We start from the raw sequence: 15845 nt of genomic DNA, 5'->3' as shown, positions 1-15845 counted from the left end.
TCTCAACCAGCCACCCATAACTGTTCAATATTTTTTCAGGCATTGCTTGGACTCAGAATGCACTACTTCGATTTTATCATCCATATATTCCTAGTGTGTCAATTAGCATTTTTCTGAAAGATGCCGTAAGAGAATTCTTTAACCCCAGTCAGATGGGGATGAATTTGCCTTCTATGTTGACTCTGCTAGTTGGCAGACTATCTAGAGTTGAGACCCATATGCTATAATATGGTGAATGTCTCTTCTGAGTGACGTTTGATGAGAATTGAAGAAGAATATTGAGCACTTGGGAACCCGATGGGCAGTGATTACCTGTTATCCATCCTATAGAAATATTAGTAGGGCCAACCTCTCCCTTCAAATTCAAAATAAGATGGGCAATTCTGGACCCTTTTAGTCCGCAGGGTAATAATCAGAAATTTGTGCTTGGCCATGAAAAGAATTAAACTGAAGAGTTAGTTTTATGGTTGTTAGCTTCCAGGCTCAATTTCTATGCATGATATTCTATTCTGGGTGAGTTTAAGCTTGTTTTAGATTTAGCTCTATGAGCTTAATAATGACAGAGAAACAAACACCACACTGCATTTCCATTAAAACATAGGATATGGAAGTAAAGAGAAATAGAAGCATCAGATAACCAAGTACTAGACAGTAGAGTTAAGGAGATGTAGGCCAACCATACTCTGGATGCTCGCCAAATCCTTCATAGAATCGCACCTCTAGCTCTTCCAGCCCGCCCTCATCATCCCATGTTCCATCTGAACTCTCATCATAGTCCGAGTAATCGTCACATTCATTCATTTCATAATACCGACAGTAGTCCACAACAACAGGCCCCAAGACCCTCAATTTTGGGAACTTCTCTTTGAGGAACTTCACGTTAAGTTCCACATGCCAACACCCTCTCAAATCCAAAAGCTCAAGCTCGGGACAGCACGAGAGGATCTCAAGAACACTTTTTGTGCTGAGAAGATGGTAAGCCATCTCAAGGTGCTTGAGCTTGGGCATTGTGGTGGCAATGGCGTGAGCCTCCTCATCCTGCGAGAGCTTGCCTGCAGTAGTTAGTGGGTGCATGTTCCGGCACAGCCCCACAAGCGATTTGCAGTTCTTTCCAATGGCCTCAAGAGCTCGGCTGCCCATTTTATTGCAGCAACTCACATCCAAGAAAGTGAGTGTTGAAAACCTTCCAGCAATCTCTTCCACTAGAGAATCACTTATTTCGCTTCTTATCAGTTGCAGGGTCTGAAGAGAACCAGCACTTACAAAACCAAAAGACAAAGACAATAACATGCGAAATCACCAAAGTGTGGATCAAACAAGCAACCCAACTATGAAAGCAAAAAAATTGGACAGTGGATCGACTTGGAATTCTTCTGATCCAGTGAATTTTTAAATATGGACTAAAGGATTTATCTAATTTCTGCCTAAATCCTCCAATTGGGAATGCTCTCCAATAAAGCATCAAATTAGGCTAATTGGTTCAAGAAATTGTTATCTGAACCAGTAAATTGGTGTAAGCGTACCAAAATGGGATCAAAATTGGACTAATGGTTTTCCAAAAGTTCTTCCTAAGCTAAGGATTAAAAGCAAGGCATCAACGCTTTCAAACATGGAGAGTGCAATTCTACTCACTGTTCTGCAATGAAAGAGAGAAGCCTGTCGTTTTGGAGACCGAAAACGCAGAGCTTGCGGAGGGAACCGCAGCTTCTTCTGATTAGTATTTCAAGCATGCGATCAAGGTGCTCCGGCCATTGGTCACTCCATTCTCCAATGTCTATCTCTTGCCAGCAATAAGGCCCTTTCACTGCTTCGTCCCATGATTTGCAGACCCTGGGAATCACAGTCAGTATTTCCCGGAGTGAAAGATTTCTAAAGATTAGACCCAAAGCATCGGGTATTAGCTCGTCCCAGCGCCGAATATCACTTTCCTCTTCCATCTATTCTTCCTTCAAAAATGAAGAACACAGAGGGGAAAACAATTTCACTGTAAATACAAATGATCCCGCCTAAAATAGACTATGAATCCATGTAAACCGAGAGCAAATATCAAGAAGTCATGATCCACAAATAAGGGAAAACGATGGGTTAAACGAGTAAATAGGCCAAAAAACATATATCCATAAATATTTCAACGAAGCTTGCACAAGAATAGGAGGGGGGAAAAGCATTTCTTCTGATAATAATAACAAAGCAAAGATTTAAACTTTGTGGAAGAATAAAAGAAACTAACGGAAAACCCATATCAGGATGATAGCAAAGCCGGACAATAAATCAATACTGAAAGCACAGAAAGAAAGCTATCCACCAGTTTCATCGATCAAAAGCATTCACCCGGATGAGAAAACTGCGCTTGAAAACCATTTTCCAGTGGAAGTGTTCACAGAAGCATTGCATTTATCTTACAGAAGAAACGAAGAAGAAGATGAGGGGGAAAATAAACGAAAACCCCCGAAGACACTGCATTTATTATTTATTTTAAAGGAAAACTGTTTCAACAACTCCATTGATAATGTGGGCAAGCTGGACTAAAATCTAGGAAAAAGAATGAGAAAATAAGGATTACATATACTCCCAAGATGTGAGATTTTCATCCAAAATTTGTCCCTTTTTTCCTCTTTGGATATATGGAGGAATCAAAGAAGGACATAGATAAGAGAGAAAGAGATAGAGAAAAGGATAAGGGGGAAAGAAGGCTATAAAACTACACTTACACTCCAGCTCATAGCCTCAGTGCAGGCGTGCCATAAACCACAGCGCCCAAGGATAAAATAAAGTAAAGCCACAAAACGTATGAGGGAAAAAGGTCGTGTGTGTATATATATATATAGTTTGGAGCAAAATAAGAAACGGGTGGTTCTTACTTCTTATCGTGATACTGAAAATGTGAGAAATTGGTGTTAGTAGTAAGAGATTTTAATAACAGCATTGGAAATATACTTTTACACGTTTCAATGAAAGATGGGTGTTGAGAAGGAGAAATGGGAACAGGGAGGCAGTGAGAGATGGTTGCAAGTTCCAAATAGGGTCCCAAGGAGGAAGGCACCGACAGGAGTGGTAGGTTAGGAGGAGTAAGGGTAAAAAGGGTAATATCGGTGTCAGAGCCGAATCTCCTAAAACCGATTTGAACTCAGACTCTGGTTTTGCTGGTTATTGACCAGTCTTTAATAGAGAGGATGAGACTGTAGTTGATGGTTCCAACTTCCAACGCTATTTTGATCTGACTTTGAACATGGATTTTTACTAGAAGATGGAGCTTTAACCAAGACTTTAGATGTGGATGAGTGGTGGTAAAGCCGTTGTTCATTAAGATTTAATTTAAGAGGTTCAGCAGCTACATCACTCTCTAAATTTACGAAATGGTTAACATTGGAGTTGAGTTAAAAAGAAAAAGGAAAAAAAAGGTGGTTGTGGTGAGTGGTGAGCACCGGTGACCGGTGGGGCGTGGGGTCGTTTGGAACAGAGGGAATGACACTTTTCCAGGTAAAATAGTAAAAAAGTGGGACATGGATTCGTCCTTTTTCCAATTCACTTGCGGGAGACGCAAACTATGTATGTGAGAGTAGGAGTGGGAGTGGGGGAGTGGGGACGGGGTCGTCTTTATTATCCCCCAAATCCTACATTCCTATTCAAATGCAACTCCAATGGATGCTGGATATTTGACAAAATTTTACATCATATATGTTTCCCCCACCTGCATTTAAATTATTTACCATATACTTTCAAATATTTTTCAATAGTCTCAACAACTACAAAGCTCAAAATGATTAGATCAGGAGACCAACTCATTTAAATAAGCTGCTTCTAAAGTTTGAATAAAAAGAGGGAGCTGTTTACGTGAAACAGCAAAGAGCTTCGCTACGTTAATATACCCACCCACCCCGATGGACAAAATATCCTTGATTTTACATATAGTGCATTTTTTTTTTTTTGAGATCACATCTGTTCTGTTTTGACATCACGTACCAAAACTCTTGGCCTGCAGCTTGGGCGGTAGTGGCATATTGGGCCTCGTTCCACCTGCATCCACTTCTCTTCTCCATCACGCCTTATGATTTCATCTTTAAAAACCTTAAAATGGAAACGAATATTGATTGTTGAAAGCTATACACTAATTGAGCAGAAATAGAACTACCACTAGAAAATAACAATATATAAAAACGAAATTTCCTCCTAGTGAAAAAAATTAGAATGCAGTCCTATCCCGGGTTCCATGAGGGCTAAATCAGGATACCCATTCTTCATTACCATTTCAAAAATATTTTTGATAATAAAAATGCTTATAAAGAATTTTCCTTTAAATGACGATTATTGTTACATAAGGAACATCAAGACTCGACCAACCTTATCAAATATTACTTTCACCGATTGACTTATGTGTGAGGCCACCAATACCAAGAGCTTGGATTGATGGCAGACCCAGGAACAAAGGAACCCACGTTCTAAAATCAAATGAAATTTAATGGGAAACCATATCTAAAAGCACTTCCCTGTGAACCTGAAAGAGCATAGATATAACATAGGACTTCGAGTTGATCTCAACTATGACTGAAATCGATGCCATATATATATATATATATATGGTGGAATTACAATCTTGAGATAACTTCCACGAAGCAGTGAGATGTGAAGAAGGCATTAAAACGAAGGGGAGCAACTAGTTCAACATTGTGGGAGAAAGTAACGACAAAGAGAAGTAGAAATATCTCCTCCGTTAAGTAAATGATGTAAAAAGGCAAAATCCAGGAGCAAGTTCCGCATGCGTAAAAACTGTGGCTGTTACTGGTGCACCATGCAAATGTTTTCCCAAAAAATAATGCTGCCAACAAACCTACATGGAAAAAGGTTAACCCACTTGTTGGTGGGAATTGAGTAAAGCTCAAGCACACCATTTGGTATGCCATCCAACTGATTTTCATTTTCACACCACCAAATATAAGGTGACAGGTACAAGTGGGCTTTTTATTTTTTTCCCTGTCAAATGATGACAAAGGTAAAAAGCGCTCATCTCAATTTCGTGGCAATTACATTTATTTATTAAAAACTTCCCAAAAAAAAATGGTAGAAAGCATTCTAGCTGCTCAAAACTTCCTAATTCCCTCGCACCATTAATGATAATAATAAAATGGTTGAAAGCATTCTAAATGCTCAAAACTTCCTAATAGAGAACAAGAATCGCTTCAAAATTTGAATGCAAGTGATTTCAGCCTCTGTATTCTTCACTGCTACAAAGGCCCAAAAATCTCTATTGCCTTGAATTTAGTTTTAAACCGCCTACCACCCCAACTACATAGGACCCTGTGTCCTCTATTAAATCATAGGTGATCAGAATCAACATGCAATCTTAGAAGAAGGAGAGAACATATCCAAATTTTTAAACCATAAATTTCAAAATTCAAATACCAAAACTTGGTTTTAAAAGAACACCAAAAAGGGATTTTTTTTTTTTAGTTTTTTAGAGAAAAAAGCATGAAAAAACAATTTCAGCATCCATATGCAACACATACAACAATTTTATGGGCCATGAATTACTCAAAAGAACAAAGTCCTTTAATTAATCAGCAACTTACATAAAAAAAAATAAAAAATAGTCCTTTAACTAATCAGCCCACATCTTGATTTTAGGAACCAAAAGGGAAAACCTTTTCGAGCATTTTAGGAGTTATAAGAAACCACTTAGCAATTGTGTCTTTATAAGAAGTCCTGAGGCCAAAGTCAGTCCCTTGAGAATCAAAGGAATTACCCTTGTTAGCTTGCACATGCTAAGAATATATTTATACAATTAAATTCCACTTGTTTGACTATTTTTTAATTTTGAGACGGCTCAATTTGATCTTATAATCTTTCTTATTTGAACCTTACAATCCATTTACAACATCAGAACCTAAATACAATCATTTGCCTAAATTTTATCAGTAAGAAGTAAACACAATCAGTTATTTCCCAAAATTGAATCCAGCTTGAAACAAGTGAGCAACAAATACAAAAGATTCTAGTAGCTCAGTTACCATAATCTGTTAGCTAATATGTTTTCATTTTTAAATCTTGCAAAAAAAAAAAAAAGGCAATCACGCTACATGATCCATTTGATTGCAAAGAAAACAAAACAAAAGATAAGATATGAAACTTCAAATCCTACATTCTGCATTAATTGGGACAAAAGAGACCATAAACCTCCATTTGGTATCCTAACATAACAATCTAATTCATGTGTGGTGAATTTTTCCATCACATGGAAACTAAAAGAACATTAAAAAATTGTAAAAATAAAAAGCATAAAAATCAATGTTTCATTTGCTATTATTTTCCTCCAGTTTTCTTTGCAACCAAGTAAGAGAGGTTAAGGTGAAATGACACCAACGCATAAACCAATCCAATATGAAGCATTAAAACTATAATGTACCTAAAATAGCTTCCTATATTCAATAACTATATGCAAAGATACCCTATAATGAAACCCGAAAATGCCAGCAGCTTTTAAAATGAAAAAACCAACAGCAGCAACAGACTCATCTAGGACTAGTAGTTGTAGTGATAAAGAACGACCCTTGTTGGCAAGCTAGGGGTTAACAGATGAAGTAAAAACATTATGCGAAAAAACATAGAAAAGAACCAGCATTTTTAGTAACTGCTTAAACAAAAACAAAAGACACCATAAATAGGACTGGGTGGGGTTTTGATAGAGAAACTAACTATGCAGCAGGGCAATGAATGTGTATTATAGGTGGCTTTTCAGGTATGTGAACAATTTCCTACTTGCCTTTGTTTTCATTATCTTCTTGACATATCTATGGGTGTTTTAATTGACATGAGTTATGACATGGATCCAAAGCTTCAAGAATTTTCAATTGTTAAACTACAAACTAAATGCTTCATCCTATAACCTAACTAGGAACCCTTAGGTCTCTTCATTTATCACATTCTGCAAACAAAATAATAAATCATCAGAACAACTACAAGGTCTATTACCAGTGTTGACTAGGAGACAAGATTTCATTGGAGCTGGCAGAGATCCAAATTCATTCAGAGAACACAGCAATCCAATGGAGCACAACTTGTTTATATTCACAGAAAACCTCCATTCCAGTACAAAAATTCAAGTTCAAGCCATCCTCTGCACTAAAACTGGGTACCACAACAAAAGCTGGGTTCTATAATAATGCATGTTGGCTAACTGAATTGGAGGTTTTAAGTAACCAAGAGGAGTCATATAGTTTATATTGACACAAACTACTAACAAATGGAATTCCAAAGGCCAAAACTAGCAAGAATCTAGTTGGAAGTCAAACTCAAAATCCTAAAACCAACCTTGTGGAAGTTTTGAGCCTGAAATTCACTTGGCATAATAATCTAAAATTTGCAGAGTAAAGGAAGTCAGTCATTTCAAATTAGGTACTGATACAAGATGAAATACAATGTCTAATTTTTTGTAGAATAGTAAACAAAGAAGAGTATCTTTGCCATTGAAAATAAGAATAGAGAAGGTGAATCCATTAGTCTCAAAGAATTAAATGAATGAAGAGGAGTTTGGAAACCATAGACTCCAACTGGTAGATGGCCAATAAAACAAGAAAATCAACTAAGGTAAGAAACATCAGACAAGATTGCAAGTTGAGGTTATGACACTGCTTGTCACACTTGAAACTTGTTCGGCAATTCTCCTTCATTACCACAGGCAGTTTAGCTAGTATTAAGTAATGTTTTGTGCCCAATACATCAGTCTCAAAATCAAAACATGGTGTACAACATAAACTTGCAATTACTTGCTTTCACATTATTTGCATATCAACAGATGAGAATGTGCAGCTGCATCACATTTTAATTATTGCTTTCTAAGCTTATAAATACATTTGTCTTAAAACCAAACCAAAGCTTCAGGGGAAACTTGAAAAATTTACTGTCTTTCCATAGGATTTTATATTACATCAATATCAAATGTAAAAATTCTGCAGTTTCAATACTTGGCTATTAAAAAAAGAAAACTGCCTGATTTCCATTAAGATGTCAAATATCATAAACAAAAAAAATGCAGAAATAGATCTGTGTTAGCCGAAAGCAAATACATCATAAAGAAACAGAGAACTCAAACTCTATATACTATCCAAGAAGTACAGATGATTCCGGTTTAATAATTTTTCATTCTTACATCTCTGTAAAGCATAGTGGGAAATGAACTCTCTTTGTTCCACAGAAAATGTTTCAACAGAGCAGATACACCAAATTAGTCCCTGGGGAAAATATAAATAACAAAGAATTTATCAATCTTCTTGAACAACAGAAAATGGACAATGTTTTAAGAATCATATCATCCTTTTCTATGAATCACAATTACCTGTATTTACCCATGACCAATCAGGGTAGCACTTGATGTGCTAAAACCTATATGCATATGTAAGCCAGGATTTTCAAACATTCATGACATTGAAAAAAATATGCCAGATGCATGGCTTAAAAATTAAACAACAATCAGACACTTTGCAAGTCATAATCCAAGAAATGAAAAAATTAGAAGACAAATCAAAAGTTACATGAACAAGGTTCTAAAGATCCAAAAATAAAAGTTTGAACAATACGCATAATTGCAAGATGATCAGTTCTGACAAAGCCATATCCTGAATGAAATAGATTCACTATGTTGAGAGCAATGTAGACTTTAATCGAATTAGTAATGTATATCTCTATGTAGGCAATTCCCTACTTGAAGTAGCTATAGATGACACATCAAGTCAAAATGGAGGACTCCAAGATGAACCCAAAGACCCCATAAAGAAGATGCCTTTACTAATCATTGTCACAAATATCATGCAAGCCACAAAGTGGTTCTTATGTGGCTTTGGGTAATTGTAAGCCAACTTGGACCAAATTGTATGGGACTAAGATGGTCAGGATCCGGAACAAAGACACAATATGTCCTCATTGATCTCATCATACAGAAGTACACCCACTGGGGGAGACCAACCAAATGTGTGTTTGCACATGTGCACATGTTCACTGTGTGCACAGGTGTGTTTCTGTGTGTGAGCCTGCAGTTTTATCCATCCTAGAACTGATTCCGTCATGCTCATCAAGCACCAGTTTCAGTATTGGAACACCTGTTCTTCAAATCTCCCAATGGATTGAAGTAACATGCAATAATATGGTTATAATAGCTTCAAAATGTCTTCTCTTTTCTATTACAGTTCTAAAGACATCCCTTTCTGGGGTTTTTGGAGGGGGTTTGACCAGGATTCCACTGTGCTGCCTGTCCCATAAGTAGTATCAGCTATTCAATTACCAAAATATACCATTAATGATTATAAAAAAAAAACTTCATTCAGAGTTTCATATGAAAGTTGTTGATAGGTGAGATTTTGAAAAGCTCAGAAACATAGGAAATTATGCCATTATCCGAAATGGCCACAAAAAAAATCCCTTATTACACAACCAGTAGTCAGAATATAAGCACTAACTAACTAAATCACTTTATTTTAGTTTTAGCTTTCAGAGATTCTCAGACCTCCCATGTAGAAATGCAACCACTTAGCTAAAAGGGTTAGAATACCAAATGGAACTCATGAGATGTATTAAAAACCCAGATATATTTGTCTAGAGACATTGGGCTTATAAGTAATATTCACTAGCCAAATGCATTATAATTTGAAAGTTTTGATCATTAAAATTTTTTTTTAAATCAAATCAAACTAAAATAATTAAAATGGCTCAAGACATTAGATTACACTTGAATTTCTATAAGATGAGATACATGACTTAAAAGAAATGACTCAGAAGGTGGGAAAAGATGTTTGAAGTAAAGGCACATTAACAAGCTTAGAATGAGGACTAAAGCAGACTGTTGAAACATTAACACATGTTAAAAGTGCAGAGAGAAGGAAAACTCAAGCAAAATTTTTATGAAAAGGCTGATATTTATTGTAGTTTGTACATACATATATACACATGCACACACACACACACATATGTGTGTGTTTATGGCCATTACTCAAATAATAAATATCAAAGGAACATATGTAGTAACTTGGTTAATGAATCCAAAAAAATGGACCAACCCAACATAATGCCAATCTCTTTGGTTCTATTTCATCATGAACATTGACTCAGTGCATCACTTCTACATCATATAGCTAACAAGTAGGGTTCTATGCATTAAATAAAATGATGACAGAAATCATAGGTAAAAAAAAAATCAGTATAGCAATCAGTGGTGGTGAGGATCAAATAGCTAATGAAAGTCTCAGCCTGACAAAACCCATGGATCAAGGTATCAACACTAGAGTTGTTCCTCAACCAACATTGTCATTGAAATAATAGATGAATATACAGGGACCAAAAATATCAGGTTTAGCACCAAATATCCATATAGGCTACTGATATAGACGATATAAATATAACCATTATGCTCATAAAACACCATAAAAACTCGTAATAATTTTAAGATTCCCAATTAAACATGATGCAAAGTGTGGATGACTTATAATGAACTAAAAATGCATGAATCACATACAGGGCTAATTACTCATTAACAGTGATCATACCATTTGATGAGCCACCCAAATAGGAAATGCTGCATAATTGGAACCTTCTCCAACACCTCAGCTTTATACATTTTGAGCATCCCACTATTCACTTTGTTCCAATTAGGTACACCACTGATATCATCTAACAATGGGGAATGCTCTGCAAATAGGCCTTTCTTCACCTGCTTCACAAATGCAATGCAAGAAATATACATATACTCCTTGGAGAAGTTGTCCAGAATATCCTGATTATGAATTGACTTGGGTTTCATATACTTGTGATCGATCAGCTGCGACGACCCAAATATAAATGGCAGAAAATGATAGTCGTCCAGACCCCAAACTCCATGGGATCCCGCAGGTTCAAGGCAATAGACGAATTGCAATTTCCTCATCAATTCAAGGTACTTCACAAAAACCCTAGAAACAAGAGCCTGGTAATCCTCTTCCTTGAGCAACCCTAATCTAGCCAAACAATAAAGCCACGCAGCAAAATTGGTCTCATGACCGGTTCCATAATCGATTCGACTCGAATTCCCAAAACTATCGGCAAAGTAAGGGACGAGTTCGACGGTAGCTGACCGCAGATCATCGGGGAGGAATTGGAGCATCAGTTGCTCGCTATTATCGAACAACCGACTTTGCCAAACCCTAAAAGAGAGATTACCGTAACGGGAAGATTGTTGAACGGGAGGTATTTCGTCGACCCAGTCGATTAGAGATTGAAGGATGGAGAGAATAGAATTGAGGATTGGTGATTGGTGGCAAGGGTCGGAAATTTTGTGGGAGCGAATGGATTCGCTAAGGGAAACGACGAAACCTAAGAAGTTCTTGCCGGAATCGGAGTCATGGAAATGGCGAATGTCGTCTGGGGTCTGGATTCGCTTGACGGGGATTTGGAAAAGATAGGGCGGAGAGACAACGGGGGTCTTCTGGGCTTGAGGAACGGGGGCTAGGATGATAGCTTGTTGAGAGTTGGAAGGAGGAAGGTTGATGGCGGGGGCGCGGATGGGGCGGTAGGAGGGTGGCGGAGAGATGTCGGACCATGCCGGTGGAGGTGGGCATGTGGTGGGGCCGCCGCAGCAGCGGCATGAAGTGGCAGCGGTGTTGGAGGGAGGGGGCGAGGTTTCGTCTGCTTGTCCAATGGGTTGGTGTTGATGGGGATCCATGAGATTTGGCTGTGGATGGCGGAAACTGGAAACTGGAAACTGAGGAGATCACCGTCTTCTGCCTTAAAAAGCCTTGATTCTTTTTTCTTTTCTGCGACTCAGCTTGGTCATGTGTTTTTCTTTAATCTCAAATTTTTTTTTTTTCTTTTACATAATATTACAAAGAATCAGGCGAATGTACACAGCCATTCCACCAAACTATGCTCTGCGATGAATTCACACTCAAGTCCTCACTCCTTAAACCTTCAAAAACATAAAAATTTTAAGAAATCAGAACTTCCAACAGATAATATGGTCCAAACTTTAAATTCAACATTCTCCGGATTGGGCCGGCTCATTCATCACCTGAGTCCAAACCCAATTGGGCCGAATCCAATTGAAAAGCCCAAGTCTTGAAAGCAGCCCACGGCCCATGATTAAGTCACCATTGTTACTGAGCAAATCGCAAATGGCTACGACGTGAACAGAAACCAAGTCGAACCATGATTCCAACTTATTAACTAGAAGGACAGCGCTGTGCTCCAGGATCCCAGTGTCCACAGGTCGGGCTGCTCGACCAGACCCATTGCTCAAACATCCAGGAATGATAGCGAGGTGGATTCGAATTTGTAGGGACCCCTCCCCTTGAGAAACACGTGGCACGCAGTTCATGGTGACGCGTGGCACATATTATCATCCGGACCATCATCATCCGGATTCCCCTAAAGGTATGCATGGTGCAGTTATCCTATCCGGACCACCTCAAGGAAAGCCAAGCCCTATCCAAGGAAGAGCAAACGACGCAGGCAGAGCGTAGACATCCGGATGGTCTCCACAACACATCCGGATGATTAGCATGAGCCATCCGGATATAAATCGTCTGGATGGTCAATTAAAATAAAGCGAGTCTTACACGCAATCACAACAAGCAGCCATGACCCACATCCCATCACCTGCAGAGTGAGAAGACAAGGGGAAGTGACAGCAAGTCACTTCCCACGATCATTCTACATAATCACTGCCCACGATCTCTGACAGCCGCATCACCTACCATGATTTCTGACGGTCGTTCGTAGGGCGATAATGCTCCTACTAACACCTATTGTCATCATCACAACATAAAATATCTCCTCACCATTAATGAGAGGAACAGTACCCCTGAAGCTATATATATATACCTTCGCACGAAGAAGAGGGGGATCCCCTTGTAACCTCTTGATACCTAGTAAAAGGCCAACTGATTTATATATATCTCTCTCACCATGGCTAACAATACCATCGGAGGGTGCGTCCGGACACCCTGTCCGGATGCCTTTTGCAGGTGCAACCACTGAATCAAGAACCCCTTGTGTGTTGAGAATCACGTGTCCATCCATATAGCAGCAACGTGGACCACCGGATACGCGAGGCGACAACATTGGCGCCGTCTGTGGGAAGACTTTTACTTTTCATTCTGATTCAGTCACTAGCAAAGATGGCCACACCTTCCCAAAGTCGATCATCTGGAAGAAAGGAGGAAGATAATCACGAATGGCGTCAGGCCATCGAAAAAAGACAGTTGGCGAGCGAAAAACAACTAAGAGCTCTCCTCCAGGAGACGGAGAGGTTAAGGGAAGAAAACGCGGTGTTACGCATTCAAGCCTCAACGTCAGGCCCTCCTCGTCGTCAGCGTTCAAGGGGCCAGGTGGCAAACTCTAGGCCAGAACCAGAATCAATATATCCTGGGTCAACAGGAGCTGTCCCAGGAGCATACAACGCAAGGCCCCATGAGCCACGCACACCCATGCCTCGAGCTCCCCGTGAGGAAAGCTCAGATTCCACTCATTTTTCAGCAAAAAGACAACGCGATAGAAAATCACAGTTGTCAAGTTCTATGCGCGCAAGACTAGGCCCACAAGAGCTTGGGAGATCAAAGCCACTAGTAGCCACAACCCGGGCACCACGCCCCGATCCTATGGTCGCTCCCATGGTGCAGAACGTACCTCCGCATCGTGACCCCTTGGTCATCCCGGCGATGCGGAACGTTCACTCACACCTAGCGGAACGACCAGCTGGGAGAAACCTCCCAAACGAACCACCTATTGGCTCCATCAGCAAAAGGCTGGATGACATGCTCTCCACGCCCTTTTGCTCTCATATCACCCATTACGAGCCCCCAAGGGGATTCCTCGTACCAAAGTTTTCCACATACGATGGGACCAATGATCCCTTCGATCACATCATGCACTATCGACAGCTCATGACGCTCGATATTGGCAACGATGCATTGCTATGCAAAGTATTCCCCGCCAGCCTTCAAGGGCAGGCCCTCTCATGGTTTCATCGCCTACCTCCTAACTCTATTGACAATTTCAGGGATCTCTCTGAAGCATTCGTGGGACAGTATCTGTGCTCTGCTCGACACAAGCAGAATATCAGCACCCTCCAGAATATAAAAATGAAAGACAACGAATCTTTAAGGGAATTTGTGAAACGATTTGGCCAAGCCGTACTCCAAATAGAGGTTTGCAGCATGGATGCTGTCCTACAAATCTTCAAGAGAAGCATTTGTCCAGGCACTCCATTTTTTGAATCACTGGCAAAAAAGCCTCCTACAACGATGGACGATTTGTTCAGACGTGCTAACAAATATTCAATGCTCGAAGATGACGTGCGTGCAGCCACTCAGCAAGTTTTGGTTGCCGGACGGGCTTCTAGAGATAACGCGGACAGACATGCCAAACCTCCGGACCGTCCAAAACCAGTTGACCGGAGACAGGACGGGCCGAGTCGTCCGGATAGGCCGCCCGTCACACCCCTATCCATATCATACGAAAAACTTCTCCCAATGATCCAAGGGTTGTCCGACTTCAGGTGGCCTAGACCCCTCGAAACGGACCCATCCATAAGAGACCGCAGCAAGAAATGCGCCTTCCACAAAGACCATGGTCATACAACAGAGACATGTCGATCCCTCCAGTATCTAGTTGAAAGGCTCATCAAAGCAGGACATTTAAAACAGTACCTCCGCTCAGATACTGGAGGAAGGGACGTATCTCAGCGTCATAACTCTGGGGCCCCGAGGGCCCCAGTCGCCCCCAAGGCTGTCATAAACTATATCAATGGGGGCCCGTCTGACGAAGAATACGATTCCAGGCGTAAAAGGCAGAAATTGCTGCGGGCCGCGTCAATACACGAACGCATTAATTCCATCCGGCCGGGTCTTACTGGAGAGGGCCCTCGCCCCATAGATGGGACAATCATTTTCCCACCAGTAGATCCCACCCGGACGCTACAGCCACATCGCGACGCCCTCATCCTCTCCCTAGAAATAGGAGATTTCGATGTAAGGCGTATCTTGGTTGACCCAGGCAGTTCAGCCGATCTGGTACAAGCATCAGTCATTGGCCATATGGGACATAGTCTCGCGGGTCTCGAAAACCCCGGACGAATCTTATTCGGATTCAACGGATCATCAACCACGTCCTTAGGAGACATTATACTGCCGGTCAAAGTTGGCACAGTCACTCTCAACGTGCAATTCTCAGTGGTACAAGAGTTATCACCCTTCAATGTCATCTTGGGACGCACATGGCTTCACTACATGAAAGCCATCCCGTCCACATATCATCAAATGGTGAGTTTCCTCACCGACGAAGGGCAAACTGACTTGTATGGCAGCCAGTTAGCCGCTCGTCAGTGCTATCAAATAGCACGTGAGGCAGTCGCTAACCAGGAGGATGCATCTCCCCCTGAGCCTAGCATTGCACACGACCAATAGCAATTATTGGGTCCGGCGGACAAAGATCCCCCGGCAGCGGATCCCTTACAAACAATCCAAATCTCAGAAGAGAATGATCACCTCACGAATATCAGTTCCCTCATGACGCAAGAAGAAACTCAGAGCATACAAAATATCCTTCGAAGCAACCATGACATCTTCGCATGGACACATTCGGATATGAAAGGAATTCATCCCTCTATTGCCTCTCACAAGCTTAACGTCTTTCCAGCAGCCAGACCCATTCGACAGAAGATTAGACGCTTTCATCCGGATAGACAAAGAGTTATCCAAGATGAAATTAACAAATTGTTGGAAGCCGGATTCATCAGAGAGGTATCTTATCCGGATTGGTTGGCAAATGTAGTAGTGGTACCAAAAAAAGAGGGCAAATGGCGAGTCTGTGTTGATTACACCAATCTCAAT

General features: G+C 40.4%; 2 protein-coding genes across 6 annotated transcripts; both read right to left on the bottom strand.

Moving 5' to 3' along the window:
• Nucleotides 1-557: 557 nt before the first annotated feature.
• On the bottom strand, nt 558-3106 carry LOC100247293 (F-box protein FBW2). Of its 5 annotated transcripts, none has more exons than XM_010666039.3 (3): nt 2712-3106; nt 1633-1946; nt 558-1258 (listed from the first exon to the last, which is right to left on the bottom strand). In XM_010666039.3, the coding sequence occupies exons 2-3, from the start codon at nt 1935-1937 to the stop codon at nt 658-660; spliced, it is 906 nt and encodes a 301-aa protein (XP_010664341.1). In that variant the 5' UTR covers nt 1938-1946; nt 2712-3106; the 3' UTR covers nt 558-657. The 5 variants fall into 5 exon arrangements, with proteins under 5 accessions (XP_010664341.1, XP_010664340.1, XP_010664342.1 ...); XM_010666038.3 differs by lacking the exon at nt 2712-3106 and adding an exon at nt 2231-2704; XM_010666040.3 differs by lacking the exon at nt 2712-3106 and adding an exon at nt 2306-2704.
• A 4859-nt stretch (nt 3107-7965) lies between these two features.
• LOC100259247 (uncharacterized) lies at nt 7966-12140 on the bottom strand. Its single transcript, XM_002284050.5, has 2 exons — nt 10530-12140; nt 7966-8225 (listed from the first exon to the last, which is right to left on the bottom strand). The coding sequence occupies exons 1-2, from the start codon at nt 11678-11680 to the stop codon at nt 8219-8221; spliced, it is 1158 nt and encodes a 385-aa protein (XP_002284086.2). The 5' UTR covers nt 11681-12140; the 3' UTR covers nt 7966-8218.
• Nucleotides 12141-15845: the final 3705 nt, after the last annotated feature.

The sequence above is a fragment of the Vitis vinifera genome, chromosome 18 (assembly GCF_030704535.1).
Source record: "Vitis vinifera cultivar Pinot Noir 40024 chromosome 18, ASM3070453v1".
Classification (NCBI taxonomy): Eukaryota; Viridiplantae; Streptophyta; class Magnoliopsida; order Vitales; family Vitaceae; genus Vitis; species Vitis vinifera.
The sequence above is the reverse complement of the archived record's forward strand: the minus strand, read 5'-3'. Positions and strand labels throughout refer to the sequence as shown.